Genomic DNA, 9,981 nt, shown 5'->3' with positions numbered 1-9,981 from the left:
TCTCAATGGCCGATTCCAGAAGGTGGTGCTAGGGGACTATGGCTCTGTGCCATGGCAGTTATGCCATGGAGTTCCGCAGGGGTCCATTTTGTCCCCCTTGCTATTTAACATCTACATGAAACTGCTGGGAGAGGTCATCAGGAGGTGTGGGCTGCGGAGTCATCAGTATGCTGATGATACCCAGCTCTACCTCTCGTTCTCCACCAATCCAGGTGAGGCAGTGGCTGTGCTGAACCGGTGCCTGGCTGAGGTAATGGGCTGGATGAGGGCCAATAAACTGAAGCTCTATCCAGACAAGACAGAGGTCCTGTTGGTAGGTGGATTGGGCTTCGGGGTGGGGGACTTGGGCCTTGTCCTAAATGGGGTTGCACTCCCTCTGAGGGACAGGGTTCGCAGCTTGGGAGTGCTCCTCGACCCTGAGCTGTCATTAGAAGCTCAGGTGACAGCGGTGGTGAGGAGCGCCTTCCTTCAACTCCGGCTGATCCATCAGCTGCGTCCCTATCTGGAGAACGACTGCCTGCCGACAGTGACCCACGCATTGGTAACTTCCCGACTAGATTTCTGTAACACGCTCTACGTGGGGCTACCCTTGAAGACAATCCGGATACTTCAATTGGTGCAAAATAGAGCTGCCAGATTGCTGATAGGGACTGAGCGTTGTTCTCATATAACCCCAGTTCTCCGTCAGCTTCACTGGCTCCCTATTGAAGTCCGGGCCCAATTCAAGGTGTTGGTTATGACCTATAAAGCCCTTAACGGCTTGGGTCCTGGTTATCTGAAGGAGCACTTACGTCCATATATGCCCACCCGCCCCTTGAGATCAGCGGGAGAGGCCATTCTCCGGGAACCCTCCGTGAAGGATATTAGGAGGGTGAGTACCCGGAGGAGGGCCTTTTCTGCGGTGGCGCCCCACCTAAGGAATGCGCTCCCTAGAGAGGTCTGCCTGGCGCTGTCATTATTTGCTTTTCGGCACCAGGCGAAGACCTTTTTATTTATAAGTTATTTTAACTGTTAATTTATTATTATTGTATTTATAGATTTTAATATATAGCTGAGATGGTGCCAGTTTTTAAATTATTGATTGTATTTTTATGTATATTGTGAGCCGCCCCGAGGCTTTGTTGCGATGGGGGCAGCATAGAAATGTTTTAAATAAATAAACAAACAAACCAAAGTGGAAAATAAAACTCACCCGCTGCCTCTATAGGATAATGTTACGTTAATTATGAATACTTCACAGTTTACAAACCAACAACAAGCCATGAGCTCTATTGATGGATTGCTCATGGTTAACCAACCATGGTTTGTTTGCATGGCTGGGATCAGACAACATGATGACTTACATTTCAAAGATGCCCCATGTTTCAACCCATACTCAACCTCTGACTAGGGGTTATTTTGTCTGAACTCAGTCATTGTTTAAACAAGCCGGACTGCACAAGCATTCTGTCTGTGGTTTGCAGGGCTAGCCAGCATTCTGTGCAAACCAAGACAGTAGCTTGGAGCCGGTCAGCAAGTTTTTCAGATTCCCAAGTGTTTAGCAATAGCAACAGCAAAATGACTTTGCCACTAACACTAGGTAGCTGAAATGAAGAAAACTTGAGGTAACCAGGAGAGGACTATAACCCAAGTCCTGTAACTTTAAGAAAATCTGAGATTTAAAATGTGAATCAAATGTTTGATCTCCTTCCAAATGTTTAAATAACACCTTGCTATTTAAGTCTAAGTTTATGCAGCTTGGAATTAAAGAATCTGTAATTTTCTATAGCACATGCCAGGCACATTCCATGGCCTTTTGAATATTCGACCCCCAAGTGATGTTGCTGCAGGACATTCAAACCTGAACACTATAGGTTAATCATAGATTAAACAACCAGCAGATAACCTAACTACTATTTGCAGACTATTTGTGGGCTGCTTAACCTATGATTAATCTATAATGCCTAGGTTCAGATGTCACACAGCAGCTCCTAATTATTCCCCAAATGAATATTCAAAATGACTGCAAAATGCACTAGGCATGCATCACACCATTACGCATGATTCAGGTCTATGCCATTTGTTCCTGACTCTGATGGGTGGATCATGGGAGATTGTGTAAAAAATAAAGAAGATACAGCAAGACTGAAGCCTGCCATCCCTGTCTTAGCCCTTACTACATGTTGTGATAAGGTAGGTGTAAAACACCTTTAACTTGCCCTTTTCCTATCCATCGATTTTATTTTTCTACCATCTCGCAGCAGAAGGGGATTTTAATGCAATTTTGTATTTACTATAAATGGAATACATGGAAAATGCTATGTCTTGAGCCACAGGTTTGGTGTGGCTTGACACTACACAAGACAGTGCTGATCATCGCCACGACAAGACCCTTTATTTCTTTTGCTTAAAGAGCTCTTCACCTTTGAGAGAGGCTAGCTAAAGAAGAATCTGAGCGGCAGACTATCAGTACAAGAAAACAATCCCTATTATCTTGTGCCAGTTCAGTCGTTATTCTCTCACCCCACTGGCAAAATCGCATCATTTCAGATTATACACACCTTCTGTTTTTCAGAGTGGTTGGCTTGCTTAGCAGCCTCTGCCACCAACTGATCGTACTGTTTACGTCCCTTGTACTCTCGCACCCGCTTTTCATGCACCCATGCCCTCTCGGGCTGGTTGCTGAAGAACTGAACATGATATTCTCGTGCACCTGAAAGTGAAAGAAAGCATTCTGTTAAGAAATTCCACCAACACAATTTTCCTTCACATTTTGGAATAAATAAACTCCCACGCCATTTTGAGCTGCACAGATAGTAAGGTGCTCCAGTTTATCTTTTAACAGTAGGAGTTGCTAAACATTAACATTGTGTCAGAAGCACTATGCTAGGATTCACTCTAAAGCTTTGTGGTTTTCATGGCTACTCATTTTTATGTAGGAGAATACATCCAGGGCCAAACTAGACATAATATTAACTGTAGCTTGTAAACGATTCCTGAGGGATGGTCAGCATTCCATCACTGGGATTCAGGAGCACAAGGGCAATAACCCTTGTTTTTCGGCGCCAGGCTAAGACCTTTTTATTTAAGCAACATTTTAAATGCTAAATACAATTGAATTTTATCTGGCCAGGGCGGCTTATTTTATAATGTGTGTTTTAATTAAGATTATTTTATATGGATTTTAACTTGTTTTATCTATGTTGTAAGCCGCCCCGAGGCTTCGGCGAATGGGGCGGCATAAAAATGTTTTAATAAATAAATAAATAAAACCATGGAAATCATCACCTCACAGCCAAACTATAGGAGATGTTGGCTGCATGGTAACGGTCATTCACACACACACATGTAGTTAAGTCAAGCAGCCACAGAAAAGCTTACAGAGCCTTAGAACAGTATTTAACTCCCCCTGACTACCTCTGACAAACCACCTGCAATGCATTTGCATTTCAAGGGAGGAGCCCATTGTGAGGCTCACTGTGGGTTATTTAACACATAATGAGTTGCAGTGCAACCCAGGCATATGTGAAGGTTCGCAACCTCAAATAACCCAGGATGTCTGAGTTTGCATGAGATGCTGCAACCTCTAATCACCCCAGTTGGCAGAGGCATATTGAAAAGGGCATCCATGTGCACTTGGCATGTACAGCAGCTCAACGTATGTTAAGTAACACACAGCCACCTGGCTGTGTCACATGAACCAAGTTATTATGTGCTAACCTACAATAATTGTTTGCAAGGCCACTTAAGGAACAAAAAGTGCCTTTCGCATTAAGTTCCATCAAGCAACTATCTGTGACTGAGCTTCCACTGACAGCCTGGGTCTACTGACCCAAGTTACATCACTGTAGTGAAAAAGGAAAAAATATTGAAGCGTTTGTAATTCCTCAGCCAGTCCTACATCATCATGTACCAAACCTCTGGGGTGTGGTTAAGCCAATCCTATTCCATGATCTGCTTTCCACCTGGACCAAGGCAACCTAGTTCTGCATTACTGGGAGTCATGCTCATCTTCGACTGGCAGTCTGGGCAAAAGATGCATGTTCTGCTGCTTCATAATAATCTAGCTTAAAGTGCTTTGTGAATAACGGAACTCACACTGACCATTCCGCCAAAGTGCTTACATTTACAAGCTGCTTACAAGAACCAAGCTGCAATATAGTAGGGATCTTTCCCTATCTTATTTCGCTTGATATGATAGCCTTCTATTGTAGTTCAACTGAAATAAAACAGGGCACTGGGATTAGATGAAAATGCTCCAGGAGCAACATCCAGCCTGCTGGCTGCCCATCAGCACTTGGAGCAGTTTTCTCTAGTGTGCACAGGAGTTACTAAGATAATAAAGGTAACATGCTCTGAACACTTGAAATGCACTGCAGACATGTCAAGTATAATGATCATCACTGGGGTATTTCATGTTACCTGTAGCCATTCTCTTTCCTAAACTATCAACCTGGCCAACATTGATTATTGATCAGGCAGTGCCCTTTTAAGAGATGCTACATCAACCAACATACATTGGAAGTCGACGGGAGGCATTAACGAAGTCACCATGTAAACTGGCCATTCATAGCAAGCTTCTAATGAACCTACTCAGAGGTTTTACTTCCTTACCTCTTGTGTTGATTTTGGTATGAACCTCAAGCTGTGGATCACTTGAGACCATGCAGGGCCACCATGGATATGTCCCCACTTTGGACCAGACGAGATCCCCAACCTCAAATTTGATATCACTTGTTGTTTGCGTTTGAGGAGGAGATGACTGCTGAGCCTATACAAAAACAGAGTGATTACCAACAGAAGTGAAGGAGGAGTTGCAGAACTAGATCTTTTGCACAAAGCACTATACATGAAAAAACCCCCAATAGATGGATAAATGTACCTCTCAGAAGAGCAGCCTAGCAAAAACTAACTTTTAAGGTAGACCTACACAGCCTGGCCCTCCTTAGACTTCAACCACCAGCAAGTCCAACCAACATGGCCAGTGGTCAGAAAGGTTGTGAGCTGTAGTCCAAAAGTACCAGGTCTGGGAAGGTAGTTTTAGGGTCATATTATATTCACTTTCTGTGTAGATGGATATAACACAAGGTTTATTTAAAAAAAAAAACAATCTTACAGCTCATCTTACCTTTTTAGGGATGTAACTTTTAATTAAATCAATTAGATACATCAATTACATCTCCCTTTAAAATAACTGAAAAAAGATACATTGAGCAACAAGCAGAAAAAAGATACCTGTGACACGTCGTCATGAAGAGCATTCCACCCTATATGGTGAAGAATGCCTCTTCTAAAATGGTAGATACTGCAACATATGTATATAGCATTCAAAAGGAAAGGGTATCTTTTACTGCAGTGATGTTTTTGGTCAATGTAATTGTGGGCAAATTAAGCCAATTAAAACTTCTCTGATTAGTTCACTGGGTGAAAACTTTATAGCCTTTATATCACTCTGATCGTTTCCGAACACCCTGATAACTACAGTGGACTGGTTTCCAGGCTGCCTTTCTGCCCCAGAAGCCTCCCATACCTTGGCCCAGTAGGCTCCAAAAGCCTTCAGTGATGAAGTCCCTCCCTGTGCAGCAAGGCAATTTTAGCAAAACAGCATTTCTGGAATACTGATATATACTAACCGGGGTTTCGTCCAACACTACTGTTTCTTCCCTCGGTCTTTCAGGCAGTGTACTAAGCCTCTCATTTGGTCTCTACAAAATAAGTAAAAACAAACACTGGAAGGTTAAAAAATGCAACGACAAACAAGAAGAAGGAGAAGAAAATTGCAGAAGAAACACAGTGGAAGAGACAAATTCACACCCTCTGTAGTGCTATTCTCATCTATTTTTGACTTCTATTAATATTCCGTTTGAGCCACAGTGTGCTACCGTGCTCTGGAGGTTTACCTCAACAAGATAGAAGTCAAGGGGGTTCAAAAAGAGAGGCCTAGGGCAAGAAATTAGGACATACAATTTATATTGCTGGCTTTTTATGCAGAATTGCTTACTTCCAGGACAAAAAACACCTTAACTGAAGTACATATTTGCATGTAGATCAATAGGTTATTTTGTTGGTAGGTATGGCTTCAGCCAACAAAGGATTCTAAAATACTTCTAAAATACTTCTAAAAAGGTTACTAAAGTTTATTCAGTAAAGCTTTATCTTACACCACAAATCCAGTCTAATATTGCCTCAAAATTGGGTTGACAACCTCTTTGCAAATTCAGACTTAAACTGCAAGACAAATATTTCATTTAATAAATTATTTAATTTTGCTTATTCTTATTGTGATTTTTCAAAATCAAAATCCAAACTTAAACAAAAGAGAAACAATAAAATAAAATATTGCTGCAAATACTTAATATTTTATAGCTTGCCTTTCCATTAAAACAGGGCTAAGAGTGGCCAGTGATAAACTCCAGATAAAAATGACAGTTATCATTAAAACGATTCAATTAAAGGCCACTTCCAACAAAGCACATCAAATGAAGCACAAAAAAAATAGAGATAAGTAAAACTGCATTAACAGGGAAGAAGAGCCCTTGCTCTGAATGCAGAAGGCTCCAGGCTTGATCCCTGGCCTCTCTAGACAGGACTGGAAAAACTCCTGCTGGAAACCATGGAGACAATACTGGGTTAGATGGGCCAAGAGTCTGACTGTAACACACACCTTCCTGGGTTGCTAAGGTATAGTAGCACCAAACAGGTTAAAAACCCAGTATGATTGTGAATCAACTTAGAAGCGAAAACCCAGTGGAAATAAATGCATTTGCATGTGGCCGAAGAATGACAGACATGGAGCTGGCCATTTTTGGCAGGGAATTCCAAAGTAACCACAGAGAAGGCCCCTTCTTGTGTTCCTGTCTCTGACAGTGACAGAATGACGAGCAGTGCCTCACCTGAGGCTTTCTAAAATCAAAGCAGGGTCATGTAGGTCCCAAGCTGTATAAGGGCTTTATAGGTTATAATCACTCTTTTTGAATTGTGCCTTGAAATAGAGTGGTAGCAACAAGTTCTTTATAGCTAACCCCAGGCAAAAGTCTGGCTGCAACATTTAGGACCAACTGAAGTTTCTGAACATTTTTTTCAGGTAGTCTCATGCAAAACAAGTTGAAGTAGACCAAACAGGATGTAACTAAGATATGCGTGGCCAGATAACTCCAGGAATGGTACACTAGCCATAGCTCTGCAAATACATTCCAAGTTGCAGCTGTAACCTGGCCAGTCCACATTCAGGACTGAACCAAAGAATACACTCAAACGGCAAACCCAAGTCTTAAAGGAGAATGTAACTCTTTCCAACACAAGCTGAATTCCTTTATCTGCTTTGTCAGAAATAAGCCTCAATTTATTCACTTTCATTCAGTCCATTAGAAATACCAGACAGTATCCCTGTCTGCTCATTAGCCCCACTGTACATGCCACTGGAGAAGGAAATGGCAACCCACTCCAGTATCTTTGCCATGAAAACCCCATGGACAGTACCAAAAGGCAAAAAGTTATGACGCCGGAAGATGAGCCCCTCAGGTCAGAAGGTGTCCAATATGCTACTGGGGAAGAGCAGAGGGCTAGTACTAGTAGCACCAAAAAGAATGAAGCAACTCGGTCAAAGCCGAAAGGACACTCAGTTGCAGATGTATCTGGTGGTGAAAGGAAAGTCTGTTGCTACAAAGATCTATACTGCATAGGAACCTGGAATGTAAGATCCGTGAATCAAGGCAAGCTGGATGTGGTCAAACAAGAGATGACAAGACTGAACATCGACATCTTAGGAATCAGTGAACTAAAATGGACAGGAATGGGCAAATTTAATTCAGATGACCATCAGGTATACTACTGCGGGCAAGAATCCCTCAGAAGAAGTGGAGTAGCCTTCATAGTCAATAAAAGAGTAGGAAAAGCAGTACTGGGATACAATCTCCAAAATGACAGAACGATCTCAGTTCGAATCCAAGGCAAACCATTCAACATCACAATAGTCCAAGTCTATGCCCCAACCACTGATGCTGAAGAGGCTGAAGCTGACCGGTTCTATGAAGGCCTACAACACTTTCTAGAATTAACTCCAAAAAATGATGTCCTTATCATCATGGGGGATTGGAATGCTAAAGTAGGAAGCCAAAAGATAACTGGAATAACAGGCAAGTTTGGCCTTGGAGTACAAAATGAAGCAGGGCACAGGCTGGTAGAATTTTGTCAAGAGAATACGATGGTCATAGCAAACACTCTTTTCCAACAACCCAAGAGACGACTCTACACATGGACATCACCAGACGGTCAACACAAAAATCAGATTGACTATGTGTTCTGCAGCCAAAGATGGAGAAGCTCTATAAAGTCAGTAAAAATTAGACCAGGAGCTGATTGTGGCTCAGATCATGAGCTTCTGGTTGCAAAATTTAGACTTAAGTTGAAGAAAGTAGGGAAAAGCACTAGGCCACTCAGCTATGACCTAAATCATATCGCTGATAAATATACAGTAGAGGTGACAAATAGATTTAAGAAATTAGATCTGATAGACAGAGTGCCTGAAGAACTATGGACGGAGGTTCATGACATTGTACAAGAGGTAGCAACTAAAACCATCCCAAAGAAAAAGAAATGCAAGAAAGCAAAATGGCTGTCTGAGGAAGCTTTACAAATAGCTGAGGAAAGAAAGGAAGCAAAAGGCAAGGGAGAAAGAGAAAGATACACCCAATTGAATACAGAATTCCAGAGGATAGCTAGAAGAGATAAGAATGCCTTCTTAAATGAACAGTGCAAAGAAATAGAAGAAAACAATAAAATAGGGAGGAGCGGAGATCTCTTCAAGAAAATTGGAGATATGAAGGGAATGTTTCATGCAAAGATGGGCATGATAAAGGACCAAAATGGCAGGGACCTAACAGAGGCAGAAGAGATTAAGAAGAGGTGGCAAGATTACACAGAAGAACTATACAAGAAAGAGCTTAATGTCCCCGATAACCACAATGGGATGGTCACTGACCTCCAGCCAGACATCCTGGAATGTGAAGTCAAATGGGCCTTAGGAAGTCTGAGCAACAACAAAGCTAGTGGAGGTGACAGCATTCCAGCTCAGCTATTCAAAATCTTAAAAGATGATGCAGTAAAAGTGCTACACTCAATATGCCAGCAAATTTGGAAAACTCAACAGTGGCCACAGGATTGGAAAAGGTCAGTTTACATTCTGATCCCCAAGAAGGGCAATGCCAAAGAATGTTCAAACTACCACACCATTGCACTCATTTCACATGCTAGCAAAGTTATGCTCAAAATCCTACAAGCTAGGCTCCAGCAGTATGTGGACTGAGAATTACCAGAAGCAGAGGCAGGATTTCAAAGAGGGAGAGGAACTAGAGATCAAATTGCCAACATATGCTGGATCATGGAGAAAGCTAGGGAGTTCCAGAAAAATATCTACTTCTGCTTCATTGATTATGCTAAACCCTTTGATTGTGTGGATCACAACAAATTGTGGCAACTTCTTAAAGAGATGGGAGTACCAGACCATCTTATTTGTCCCTTGAGAAACCTATATGTGGGTCAAAAAGCAACAGTGCGAAGTGGGCACGGAACCACTGATTGGTTCAAAATTGAGGAAGGAGTTTGGCAAGGCTGTATACTGTCGCCCTGCCTATTTAACTTATACGCAGAGGACATCATGAGAAAGGCGGGGCTAGATGAATCACCAGTTGGAATTAAGATTGCTGGGAGAAATGTCAACAACCTCAGATATGCAGATAATACCACTCTCATGGCAGAAAGTGAAAAGGAACTAAAGAGCCTCTTGATGCGGGTGAAGGAGGAGAGCACAAAAGTTGGCTTGAAACTCAACATTAAGAAAACTAAGATCATGGTATCCGGTCCTCTCACTTCCTGGCAAAGAGATGGGGAAGAAATGGAGGTAGTGACAGATTTTATTTTCCTGGGCACCAAGATCCCCACAGATGGGGACTGCAGCCAAGAAATTAAAAGACGCTTGCTCCTGGGGAGGAGAGCTATGGCAAA

The 9,981-nt window shown here is 42.2% G+C and overlaps 1 protein-coding gene across 7 annotated transcripts in view; it reads right to left on the bottom strand.

The window, feature by feature from the left end:
* Positions 1–9,981, bottom strand: part of NSD3 (nuclear receptor binding SET domain protein 3) — an 88,152-nt gene that overhangs the window by 51,370 nt on the left and 26,801 nt on the right. For all 7 annotated transcript variants that reach the window (XM_044437322.1, XM_044437321.1, XM_044437320.1 and 4 more), the window contains 3 exons: positions 5,613–5,684; positions 4,594–4,750; positions 2,541–2,692 (listed from right to left, as the gene is read on the bottom strand). In XM_044437322.1, the coding sequence (XP_044293257.1) occupies positions 2,541–2,692; positions 4,594–4,750; positions 5,613–5,684 (381 nt within the window). The remainder of the gene's footprint in view (positions 1–2,540; positions 2,693–4,593; positions 4,751–5,612; positions 5,685–9,981) is intronic.

This window comes from Varanus komodoensis, unplaced genomic scaffold (genome assembly GCF_004798865.1).
Source record: "Varanus komodoensis strain SLA01 unplaced genomic scaffold, ASM479886v1 scaffold30, whole genome shotgun sequence".
Lineage (NCBI taxonomy): Eukaryota > Metazoa > Chordata > Lepidosauria > Squamata > Varanidae > Varanus > Varanus komodoensis.
This window is presented reverse-complemented; position numbering and strand designations above follow the sequence as displayed.